General features: G+C 40.8%; 1 protein-coding gene across 1 annotated transcript in view; it reads right to left on the minus strand.

The window, feature by feature from the left end:
• Positions 1 to 13,518, minus strand: part of LOC134212766 (estradiol 17-beta-dehydrogenase 11) — a 74,964-nt gene extending 61,446 nt beyond the window's left edge. Inside the window, exon 1 of the mRNA XM_062690908.1 lies at positions 12,813 to 13,518. Within this exon, the coding sequence (XP_062546892.1) occupies positions 12,813 to 12,968 (156 nt within the window). The 5' untranslated portion in view covers positions 12,969 to 13,518. The remainder of the gene's footprint in view (positions 1 to 12,812) is intronic.
• Positions 13,519 to 13,724: the final 206 nt, after the last annotated feature.

Raw genomic sequence — 13,724 nt, forward strand, 5'->3', positions numbered from 1 at the left:
GAACTTTCGAAGTGTTCTTTTAATTCCTTCTTTGAATTTTGAGGAATTTCCAAAGGAATTTCTGGATTTTTCTTCGAATTAATTTCCGGAAGATTTTCTGAACAAATCCCTAGAGGAAATTTCAAAAGAATTAATGGAACAATGTCGAACGTATTCCGACCTCATCAGTAAGGCCATATTCAGTGTCTCGACTGTCGACTTACGTACGAGACACTGAAGACGGCTTTACTACCTACAACCAAGTGGTGGAACATATTGTAAGAAAAGCTTTTTCGCATATGCCCAGTTCTTATACAGGTTTTAGTAGGTTCTAAGGGGTCATACACTAATTAAGTAAGCATATTTTTTTTTCGAACCCCCTCCCCCTATGTAAGATTTTTCCCATACAAATTAGTTTTATTTATATGGAGCGTGGAGAAAATGTAAAATCCCCCTCCCTCATAAGTGCTTACGTTATTAGTGCACGACCCCTAATTCAGAATTTTTAGCAAATATAACAATCACCGGTCCTCCTTAGCCGTGCGGTAAGACGCGCAGCTACAAAGCAAGACCATGCTGAGGGTGGCTGGGTTCGATTCCCGGTGTCGGTCTAGGCAATTTTCGGATTGGAAATTGTCTCGACTTCCCTGGGCATAAAAGTATCATCGTGCTAGCCTCATGATATACGAATGCAAAAATGGTAACCTGGCTTAGAAACCTCGCAGTTAATAACTGTGGAAGTGCTTAATGAACACTAAGCTGCGAGGCGGCTCTGTCCCAGTGTGGGGATGTAATGCCAATAAGAAGAAGAAGAAGAACAATCACCGGTTGGGTAAATGTAAAATTTTTCGGATTTTTTTTCAGGAGTACCTACGGAATTTGTTACATGAATACCTTCGGCATTTATTTTTAGAGAAATCTATCGGAAATTTCTTTAGAAATTCCTTTGAAAAGTCCAATTTTTATTAGATATTCTCTTTTGCATTAGCAGTTTCACAATGCGCATTTTTACCTACTATGCAGGACAACGTTTGCTGGGCCAACTACCTTCTATATACAGAACAATGAATTTCTGCCTGTCGGAACCTCATAGACTCGGAAACTACTGAACCGATCGGCGTGGAAATTTGTATGCAGAGTTCGACATCCCTCCCCGCTTTGAAAAGGGGGGCTCCCATACAAATGAAACACCAATTTCTCCATAACTTGATATCTTATCAGACAATAAATCAACTTTAGGCGAAACGAAGTTCATCGGGTCTGCTAGTTATAAATCAAATTAGAAGCACAATTTAATTAAAATATACGCCGTTGTAATCCTCGTAGTAGAACATGAGAAACAAAATTGATTTTGCTGCAGGCTCCACGAGCGTGACTGTTCAATAAACGTCTAACGCTCACCTACGTAGAAAGTGAACATTCACCTACTTCAATCGGTTACCTCCGTCCGAAAACCAGTCCGAAAAGATCACAAATTGAAGCTAATCGAAGAAGACGACCAAAATAAAACAAACATAACAACCTGTGAGATGTCGAACTCGAACGAAAGCCACACGAAAACTGGGTCACATTCATTAGATAGCTACCGTTTGTCAAACAACGGCGTTGCAACTCATTCACCTCGCAGCCAACCGGTTGGTTGCAGTCACGGTTGCGAGTTTACCAGCGCTACTGGCGCTGCGCTGGAGAGATGCCGCAGTTTGTTGAACTTGTGGTCGTCTCCGTGCTTTCTCAGGCGAAGGAGGACGATTGGATCACCAATGAGAGGTATAAGGCGTGACTATAATTAGATGATGTAACTTGGAGAGAAGCTTTCGGCGCATCTACGTGTTCTGTACTACAATATTAGAAAAGAAACATCGCATAGAGATTTGAAATAATGTATATGAACATAAACAGTGCTTGCTTATCTCGAAACCCATGGGTGATATGTGAGCCTCAATGTCTCTTATAAACACGCCCACTTGGCATAAGGAAAGAAAGTCGAGATAATCTCTTCTGTAAAATAAAAAACCTCAAGATTTTCAGTTCAACCCAAGTTAATTGCCTGTTTTACGGGTATTGGACCACCCGACTTGGACATTAATTTACAATGTTCTAAAAACTCAAATGTGAATATGTACATTATGTGGATGATTTTGATTTGAAAAATGTATTGGAAGTAACCACTTTCCTTCGATGGGATTCGAACCCACGACCCTGCGGTTACCTCCAATAAATTTTTCAGATCAAAATCTTCCATATAATGTTTATATTCATACTAGCAGACCCGACGAACTTCGTTTCGCCTAAAATTGATTTATTCTCGGATTGGTTCTCGAGTTATGCACAAATTTGTGTTTCATTTGTATGGGAGCCCCTTTCCAAAAGGGGATGGGTTTCGAACCATCTTAAGAACCTTTCTCGGCCCAAAAAACCTCTCCATACAAATTTTCACGCCAATCGGTTCAGAAGTTTCGGAGTCTATAAGGTTCAGACAGACAGAAATTCATTTTTATGTACATAGATTTGAGTTTTCAGAACATTGTAAATTAATCTCTAAATTTTGATTTGATTGATTGCATCCAAAAAATAACTGGGGCAGCAAGGACTATGTCCAAGGGCTTCACGATCCCTCCCCAGGTCATCTGCAAGTTGTGGGGCTTGCCTAGGATGTAGTGGGGTTTGACAGTGGGCCCTGGTAAACTTCTATAAAAAGCTGTATGTGTTCGCAAGTAGGCCCCAACTAAGCGACTGTGTGTCGCTACAAGCGCACAAGCCCTAGTCCTGGTGTCAGGTGGGACCTGACAGACATGACACGACGGCACTCCGACGAGACAGGAGGTTTGCGCAGACCCAATAAGTCGCCTTTAAAGCAATCATTACGAGCAATATGATAAATAATACGTTTTGATATAATTGGCAACGACCTAGGCGACGAATAAAGGATCACGATTGGATGCTTGGAATATGGAACTGCAAGTCGCTAGGCTTCGCAGGTTGCGACAGGATAATCTACGATGAATTCGCGCTTAACTTTTCAAAAGGACCTAAGTAACATTTTTTTCATGAATTAATTCGAATAGCGCAATTAACAGAACAACATGAAAGCTATTGATTGCTGTATTAAAATTAATTCATGAAAAAAGTGTAACTTAGGTCCTTTTGAAAAGTTAAGCGAGAATTATATTCCCGCAACTTCGACGTCGTGGCGCTGCAGGAGATTTGCTGGACAGGACAGAAAGTGTGGAAAAGCGGGCATCGAGCGGCTTTCTTCTATCAAAGCTCTGTGGCACCACCAACGAGCAGGGAACCGGCCTAATAGTGCTGGACAAGATCAACGCAAGGATGAGAAAGCTGAAGATAAAAGGCCCCTGGGGTTGACCAACTACCAGGAGAGCTATTTGAGCACTGTGGTGAGGCACTGGCTAGAGCGCTGCACAGGGTCATTACCAAGATTTGGGAGGAAGAGATTTCGCCGCAGGAGTGGATGGAAGGTGTAGTGTGTCCCATTTACAAAGAGAAGAATAAGTTGGATTGTAGCAACTACCGCGCAATCACATTGCTGAACGCCGCCTACAAAGTACTCTCCCATATTTTATGCCAATTGCAAGAGAATTCGTGGGGCAGTACCAGGCAGGATTCATGGTCGAACGCTCTATCACAGACCGTTCGCCAGATATTGTCGAAATTCTGAGAACATTATCTATTCATCGATTTCAAAGCCGCATATGATACAATTGATCGGGACCAGCTATGGCAGCTAATGCACGAACACGGATTTCCGGATAAACTGACACGGTTGACGACGATGGATCGGGTGATGTGCCTAGTTCGAGCTTCAGGGGCATTCTAGAGTCGGGGTTATACGAAAAGCAGGGATTGACACGAGTGGTACGATTTTCACCAAGTCCATCCAGTTATTTGGTTTCGCCGACGACATTGATATCATGGCACGTAACTAAGGTGACGGAAGCCTACTTCAGGTTGAAAAGGAAATTATAACAGTAGAACAGTAGAACAAACAAAATCCAAATAAATTTTGCTATCATATCCAAATTGGTTATTCAGTTATCGTATATGCATAATCCAGGCATTACAATTTATCCCATCATTCGATCTTCTGAGCAAAGATACTGATGATATGCTGGGATATCGGTCTTGAATTATCTATCTCCTCAGTAAACCATGGAGAAAAGTTTCTTTTACTGCTTTTGTTGTACCAACGCTCTCGCAACGCGAACAAACCCCGAACCGCACTGGCAGTATCATCATTAAGTGTTCAAATGATAGTATCTTTCCAGAGTGCTCTTTGATTAGGGATAATATTTTTGCACAAGCAAAGTTGATATCATGCGCTCAGCTGATATTGCAATGCTAACTAACTGTTATTTTTTTGTTTTTTTTTAGCTATTTGCTAGAGCAATGTGTGTTATTATTTTTGCTAGTTTAGCAACTATATCAAACAAACTAATGTCAGATTTTGCTATTAAGTTATTCATAGTAAACATTGATACATATTTTTGTTAAAGTAGCACAAATAATAAACAAATTGATTAAACGCAATTCTTTTTGATTTCTAATTTATTTAATAAATAATTAACTGTATTTGATTTTTTAAGAAACTTTTGATGTTAGTTTTGAAAGAAGTATAGTTATTTATTTCTTTTGAGATTTCGAGGCAGTTTGTTGTACTTTGTTGGAGCTATGAAGGAGAACCTATTTTGGCCAAAATTAGAAGATATTTTTTTGCTGTTTTCTTCTACCCGGGTACACACCCTACGGTATATTATTGTGCACCATCGTTGATCCTTTCCGATAGTTGTCATGATCTAATATTCTTCTATCTAGAAAATAACAATGAGAGGCAGGCATGCCTACCACTCAACCAACAGCGCCACCATTTTTAAACCTTCAGAAACCATTATTTTATAGCTCAAATGTCCGAATTCTTCGTTTTTTAATTAAAACCTATAAGACAATCGATGACTGACTTGACATCTTTAGTTATTGAAAATGACTAGCCCAAACCGGGTTACGTTTTGGAATCAGTCACCTTCAGCATGATCTGCTTTGTATAACAATGCATGGAAAGTTTGGGCACAAATAGCTGTATTTTAATCTCTGTTTCTCCTGGAATCTCCAATAGCCTTGCGAGTGAAGGCGTAGTGCCAATCCGGAGATGGTGAGTTCGATTCTTGGTTTGGTCTGGGATGTTTTCGGGTTGGAAACATTCTCGACACCCTGGGCATAGTGTTTCCGTTGTACTTGCCACACAAACTCACTCATATGTACATACACATACACAAGATACATACTCATTAGGGTGGTTCAAAAAATCGATTTTGCTCCACAGTGCTCATCTGATTCTTTACCATGTTCTGAGTGTCCTCTGAAAATTTGAGCTCATTTGGATTAAAACTGATTTAGCACAAGCCGTTTCAAGTTTGCATGCAAATTAGTATGGGGAAATTTATTTTTTCATTATACTGATAATGACGCTTCGTCATTAAGCGCAGGTTAAAAGAAAACCTACATAGCTAAAAGGAATACTCAAGAGCTTTCACTCAGCGAAAACCGCATCTAAATTAATCGTTCCAATAATTAGTAATCGAATTTAATCCATACCGTGGTTTTCTGGAGCTAATTGCGTAGCTCCCCAACAGGCAACATTGCTGCTCGTGGCGCGAAAGATAGCACCCACAAATTCAGGCTACTATGTTGCACTGCACATTTCAGTGATGCCCTCAAAGAAGTTTAACGATCATGACTAAAGATTCGCAACCTGTCTTAAAATCGATTACTAATTATTGGGACGATTAATCAACATGCGGTTTTCGTTGGGTGAAAGCTGTTGAGTATCCCTTTTAGCTATGTAGGTTTTCTTTTAATCTGTGCTTAATGGAAAAACGTCATGAACAGTATAATGAAAAAATAAAATTCCACATACTAATTTGCATGCAAACTTGAAACGGCTTGTGCTAAATCAGTTTTAATCCAAATGAGCTCAAACTTTCAGAGGACACTCAGAACATGGTAAAGAATCAGATGAGCACTGTGGAGCAAAATCGATTTTTTGAACCACCCTAACTCATGCAATGGCAGGCATATAAAAGCTTTCAATTAAAAACACAGGAAATGCCAATAGAAAACCAAGTTGAAAAGCAGGCCAAGTTCCGGTTAGAATGTAGTGCCATCGAAGAAGAAGAAGAATCTTTGTTTCTAAATTAAAATACCTAGAATCTTACCACTCAGAAGTTGTATCACAAACATCTGTCATATTTCTGAGAACAGGAAATAAAATTTCTTAGGAGCTGACACCTAGTAATATTATTTAAATTCGTGGAATTTTGGTCAGCGTTACAAAGTTTTACTCAGCATCCCATGTTTTGCGATGATGCAAAGTGTAAAATGTGTATGGTTCGAATGGATTGATTAATGGCCCGAACCGCCATCGGATCTACCCCAACGACCATTGGAAGCTGGTAAAGCGCTTAAATATTTAGTCAAAAATATACTTCTTCAGCCAAAAAAACTAGCATAGTCAACTTAAATTGTTTGCTGAGACTAATATCAAGAAAAATCCAATTCTGGAGTATGTCAAAGGTTTGAAGACACTATTGGATGTAGTTAGTTCAATGCATCAGGAAAAAAACAATTCTTGAGTGGGTTGGTTGGTGACCGAAATCTATATCGGGCTTATTCGGATTAAGAAAAAACCTATTCAGGGGCACTAAGGTACACCGGGGCAAGTTGAAATGGTTTTTTCAAAGTTGAAATTTGAAGTGCTGTAAAAAAATCACCCGTTGATATATTTTGAATCAGTTTGCGGTGTTTGCTAGTTCGGGCCAAATATTATACATAAAAAATAAACAACCTTAACAAACTTTTTTATAAATATTTTTTATATTTAAATTATTTTTTATATGCGTCGTTTCTACTTGCCCCACGAATCGGGGCAAGTTGAAACACTGCGTTATATTCAGACGTAAGCTAATTTCTCCGCATTAATAACAAAATGTATGTACTCAGTGAGGCTCAATAAGCACGAGGTTGTAAAGGGGACTATAATACTGCCAGGATTCGCATAAGAGTCCCTTGTAAATTAGCTTAAAATTGTCTCCTGTTTAAGAAAAACTGATAAAATAGTAGGCTTTGTTCTAGAAATTTGAAAACAAATCCCACTTTTCTTGTCTCATCTTGATATTTTCTCGCATAGAAATCAGATTCCAGATTTTGATAGGTATTCTTTTACACAAAAAATAAACTTAAGTATGGTTCATGTAATTGTCCCACAGCAATAAATACAGATAAATAATATTATGTAAATTTTTTGGAAAGATACCATTTTTTTTTCAATTTATTAGATTTTTTTGTATTTCTCCATATGAAACAAGTTTGATAAATTCAACGGCATATTACTCAAGTTGGCGAAAGTGACATGGGACTCTTATGCGAATAAGGGCAGTATACAACAAAGTCACAAGCGTATTTTCGGAGACCAAATTCTGGAGAACACACTACGCTGAAAATGTATCAAATTGATTTTCTTCTACTGGTGACCACTCGGATTGCTAATCAGGATGCTTCATTATTTGGTTCACTTGTATATTGCGCAGTTGATTAATTCTGTTCTTCACAAATGCAAATTAATTCCAGCCATCATATCTCTCATAAACTCTTCGATGGGAGAAAAAGGCAGCTGGGGAATTGAAGGGTGGGGTTAACGAAATGTTTACATACTCTATGTTTTATTTTCTGAGAGTCAGTGCTCAGAAAATTAAGAATCTCAAAACTGCAGCTTAAACATGACCCCTTTTTTTTCTGGTGGATATTGTAGGAAGGTTGCATTCATGACAGAATGGGAGGAAATTAATTAAAATTATGTTCAGAAGTTTGCATGTTTTTACAAATTTATGTTTTTCGAATGTATTTACGGACCATGTTGAATTTCTGAAAAAAAACTTTTAATTGCGAGGGTGACGTTTTGAATCGTTGTTTCAATTTGCCCCGCCCCACGCATTTCTATTTGCCCCGATTAGTTAAACATGCGGAGCAATATCAAACGAACAAAATACAAAAATTAAAACGGTTCTTTCATCGATTTTTCATAATCATTATGCTTATTCAACAGTGAATGATTACCTACCATGAAAATTTGATAAAAAACCCTTCCAAACATCGTTTGAGACCTGTTTCATTGGCACGTCAAATAGTTGGTTTGGATTTTGCAAAGGACGAAAAACAAACAATGGCAGGAGTTGGTTTTGAAAGCAATCTTTCGGGAATGGTCGTCAGAAGATGCGTTTAGGCGAGTAGCTTGTTGAAAAAATTATCAGAACATTCGGTCATTTCCTTGCTGAATTATAGCTTCTGTTTCAACTTACCCCGCATTTCAACTTAGCCCGGTGTACCTTACTGGGCTCTGTAGATTGTTGAGTCAATAAAATTCAACTCTAAAGTGAGTTGGTTGATGGTCGGAGTCACTATCAGAAGCAGCAAGGCTAGGAAAAAATAACAACTTTGCATCAATATCTTGTAATTTTTAGGAAAAATCCGTAATGAACACTGAGAACATTAAGGAAATTCTCTCTCATCTAATGCCATCCAATTTTACAAAACAAATATTTTCAAGCTTTTCAACTCTTATAGATCCCAATGGGTTGGATGGGTTGACATCAAAGAAGGAGCGCCTAATAGAGCTCTGGTCCCAACAAGTCCCTATCTCACGCTTCCACGGGTCGTCCGATGACAAAAGACCGCCAGCTAAGGGTTGTGTACTTAGCTGGTAGTGCAGCCTGGGCACTGTTGTCCTTCTGACATCAGCTAGAGTGAGAAGGTACGCCTCGAGCGTCTGTCCACCAGGAGGTGCGGCTCAAACAGTGTCTGCCTGGTACCCAGCGGCTGATCAACGAAATGCTGTATCGCGTCAGCTATACCTAAGGTGGCAGCCCCACCAGCGCGATGTAGGTAACGCGACCCCGGTAAGGTAGCTTACTGAAGCCTTTCAAATACCACGAAAAATGGAGATAGAAGAAAAAGAGAACGTTATTTTTGGCAACCGACCCGGCAACGAAATAAGGACTATGATTGGAAACTCGGTACCTGGAATGTCAGGACCCTAAATGAACCTGGACGAGTGAGCTCGTGAACTGCAGAAGGTTGGAGTGAACGTGGCTGCTATTCAAGAAGTCCGATGGCCTAGATCCAGAGAACGTGAATTCCGAGCCGTGGATCCCACGACCAACACTGCATTCAAGTATAACATCTATCACAGCGGCGGAAAAGCAGAGCATGGAGTTGGTTTCGTAGTGATGGGCAAGCAGATGAAGCGAGTGATGCGGTGGAAACCCATTAGCGAACGAATCTGTGTGTTGAGGATACGGGGCAAATTCTTCAATTACAGCCTAATTAACGTTTACGCACCGACAAACGATAAATCCGACGACGTGAAGGACACGTTTTATGAATGTCTTGATAAAGCCTATGGAGAGTGCCTAAAGCATGACGTGAAAATTGTTATCGGAGACGCTAACGCTCAGGTCGGTAGAGAGGACTTTTTCCGTCCCATAATCGGTAGGGAGAGCCTTCACTCCGCTACCAATGACAACGGCCTACGGCTAGTAAATTTTGCTGCTGCCAGAGGGATGGCCATCAGTAGCACCTACTTTGAACGAAACAACATCCGAAAGCACACCTGGAGACACCCAAATGGTGGAACTTGCAACCAGATAGACCATGTTCTGATGGATGGGCGCCATTTCTCGGATGTTATCGATGTGCGGACATTCAGAGGTCCGAACATTGATTCTGATCACGGTTGTCAACTGGATCGAACGAAAGATCACAGCGAACGATGCGTTACAACATCCAGCGATTGTCGGCGGAAGGAGTATCAGCTGAGTACCTCCAGAAGCTCGACGAACGGATAAGTGCAATCAACGTTAGCGAGAACATCAACGATCTATGAGTGCCAATCCATGGAGCGGTGAGCACAACAGCACGATAAGTGGTAGGCACTGCACAGAGGCGATCCAGGATGGGTTGGTTCGATGTGGAGTGTCAGAGAGTGATAGACGAGAAGAACGTTGCCAGAAGCCGGATGTTGGTGTCGGGCACCCGATCGAATAGATATCGGTACAAGGAAGAAAGAGCAGCCGAAAAACGAACCCACAGCAGGAAGAAAAAAGAATATGAAGAACAAGTGATTAGCGAGACGCAGGAAAAAATGAAGCAGAATGATATGCGGAGGTTTTATGAGTCTGTCAATGGCGTGCGGAGAAAGACAGCGCCATCTCCCGTCAGGTACAACGACCAACAAGGGAATTTGCTGACAGATAAAACCGAAGTGGCTGCCAGGTGGTGCAACACTTCGCGACTTTGTTGAATGGAGGAAGTGACGGTGCATCGGTGAACAGAATAAATATTAGCGACGATGGACAAGCTGTGGAGTCACCTACACTTAAAAAAGCTGTTAAAGAGCTGAAAAATAATAAGGCTGCGGGGAAGGACCAGCTCCCGGCTGAACTTCTCAAACATGGCAGTGAGCAGCTTCATGAAGTTCTGCACCATATTATGTCGAAAATATGGGAAGACGAGGAAATGCCTGCTAGCTTAGGTTAGACGGCCTCATTTGCCCTCTCTTTAAGAAAGGGCACAGACTGGAGTGCGCCAATTACCGAGGAATAACACACATCATCTGTTTATTGATTTCAAGGCGGCGTACGATTCAGTGAAACGGAATAAATTATGGCAAATTATGAATGAACATGGTTTTCTGGCGAAACTGATACGGCTGATTCGTATAACGTTGGATGGATGGAAATCAAGTGTAAAGGATGCGGATGAAATATCAACCTCGTTTGTGACCTTAGATGGATTAAAGCAGGGTGATGCACTACGAATCTACTGTTCAATATAGCGCTCGAGGGAGCGATTAGGAGAGCTGGTGTGCCATTATCACAAAATCTCATATGCTCCTGGGATTTGCGGACGATATCGATATTATCGGAATTGATCGCCGTGCCGTGGAAGAGGCTTTTGTGCCTTTTAAGAGGGAGACAGCGAGGATTGGACTCACGATCAATACCAGCAAAACGAAGTAGGGGAACGGTTTGCCACTTCATCTCATAGCTCCTATTTCAATCCCATCAAAAACAAAGCAATGGAAAGGAATTTGGTTTGTTTATTATTTTTGTGATTTTTTTCAGCAGTGAGCACGCATGTTGACAAAAAGAAGCGACGAATTTGATGCCGTATTTCTTTGTTTAGCGATGAGATGGATATATGTACAGTGAGATGGAGATCGGGACATTTCCCCTATATCGTCGCTGGCAATCAACGTGGGTTCATTAGTGGTAGTGGTAGCGAAATGGTGCTGGATGGTGAAAAGTTTGAAGTGGTAGAAGAATTTGTGTATCTTGGAACATTAGTGACGTGCGATAATGATGTTACCCGCGAGGTGAAAAGGCGTATTGCAGCTGCAAATAGAGCTTATTACGGTCTTCGTAACCTGCCTTAGTCCCGTAATCTGCAAACGAAAACAAAACTCGCGCTGTACACTACTCTGATTCTTTCGGTGGCTTAATACCGCCATGAAACATGGACGTTAAAGGAGGCTGATTTGAGAGCTTTCGGAGTGTTTGAGCGTAAGGTGCTGCGGACAATACTCGGAGGTAAATAAGAGAACGGTATCTGGCGGCGCCGCATGAATCACGAATTGTACCAGGTGTATATAGGGCTGGATATTATTAAGCTTATTCAACACGGCAGACTACGGTGGGCTGGTTACGTTGTTCGTATGCCAGACGAACGTCAAGTGAAGATAATATCTAGTAGAGAATCCGGAAGAGGCCGCAGGCTTCGTGGAAGGCCGCGTACACGATGGATTTTTGCAGTTGAAGACGACCTGAGGGCGCTCAATGTTCAGGGCGACTGGAAGCGATTGGCCCAGGATCGAGTCCAGTGGAGAAGGATACTCCATTCGGCGTAGGTTCATCGAAGAGCTGTAGCCCATCAAGTATCAAGTAAGATTCTTGATTTCGGCACCTCCTAAAAACTGGCGGGGGCCAACCTGGCCAACCGCACGCTATAGCGCTCCTCATACGTAAATTACCGAAAACCATTTTTTTTTAATTTCAATCGTATTGAATAGTTCGGTCTGATAAAAGACAATTAAGTGAAAAGATTGTCAGTCTCCAAGTAAATTTAAAAAAAAACTAGGGGTATCTCAAGCTATGCAAAGTTCTGAAAGAATACCACTCTAGGAAAAGGTTGAGAACCGCTGGACTAATAAAATATTTAGATTTGTTTTGTACAAAGTTGTTTCTGATTTTGGTTCAAATGTAATAAAGAAATGCTTAATGTACTCGAAAAACATGAACTATTTATATAACTTAAATCATAATCAATAGGACAAATCATAATTTTTGTGGGCAAGTTTAGATTAATGTATAACGCCATGGGAATCCGGACCTTCTATCAATGATTTGGTTTCTTTAGTGATTCTGTTATGTATGTACACACTTTATCTTGTAGTGTACACCAGAGGCAGAAAGGTACGATTCAAACAAACGATCAAGCTAACTTGTATACACCCAGTTCTTGTGTACTGCAAAGTTCATATGAAGAAATATCAGATTTCTTAGCTGTGCCACTCAGAACTTTTCTTCTTCCACGCACATTATCTTCAATTTCAGTACTGAAAACCAGCATCAAACATATATTTTCAATCTATCGTTTATTTGGAAGGCTCATTTGTCGCAAGAACATCAAACATATCTGATGCAGATAAATTGTAGCACTCGGTTGAATGAGCTTGAAATGTGTTTCTATGCAATGATAAAAAAACATACCTTCACTTTCCGGAATCTATATGGAATACAGGTCAGCACGCAGGTTTCCAAAGTATAGTAAATCGATTTGAAGAAGAATATGAAGAAATCCACAAACAGCGTCAGAAAGTGATCCAATGGATTTTCGTACAGCATATCGTTCATCTGAAGTGCCATTTTTTGATACGTTTTGTTTGCTTATTTTATCAGCAACTTTCTAACACGTGCATCCACTATTGCAGAAATATTCCTACGAAAAGCACCAAATTCACTTTCTTCACTGACAAATCTGGCTTTAGCAGCCCTTCTTTAGATCAAGCTTGCCACGAGATAGATGCCAACGCAACCAGCACCACAAACACCACTCTTGGATTGGGCCAGCTTTGGGGTAACTTTCTTTTTCTTCAACTCGCCATTCGAGACCGGCAGCACCTTTTCTATACGTCTTCGAATCAATAAAATCAACAGTCAGCCAACCGCAGCAATGTGCACGACGCGCGCTCTCACAGAAGACGACCAGTCAGTAGCGGCCGGGAAAAGAAAGACAAGATTCGGAACGCGGAACAGTTATGGCAAGGCACTGCAGCCCACTGCTTTCTTCGGGCCCCGGTGGTGTTGGCCTACACTTTCTGCGCGAAACGGTTGAGAAGTTGGTACAGTACCCGGTGAAATAAAGCGATTCGACCGATCGCTGGAAGACGCTGAAGCGAACTGACAACGAACGATCGTTTCTTCACCCGAGCTGGTGAATGCTCTACGCGGGTTTCTTATAGAAGGCATGGTTGGACCCAAGACGACGCACAGTGCGGTATCGTTAATCAAAAGCTGCATTAAACTTTAGAAGTTCAAAGATGATTAAAATAAGGAGTACTTAATGTAATAATTTACTAAACCTAGTAATTATATAAATGATCTTAATTTTAGCCAAAAGCG

Source organism: Armigeres subalbatus, chromosome 2 (assembly GCF_024139115.2).
Source record: "Armigeres subalbatus isolate Guangzhou_Male chromosome 2, GZ_Asu_2, whole genome shotgun sequence".
NCBI classification, from domain to species: Eukaryota; Metazoa; Arthropoda; class Insecta; order Diptera; family Culicidae; genus Armigeres; species Armigeres subalbatus.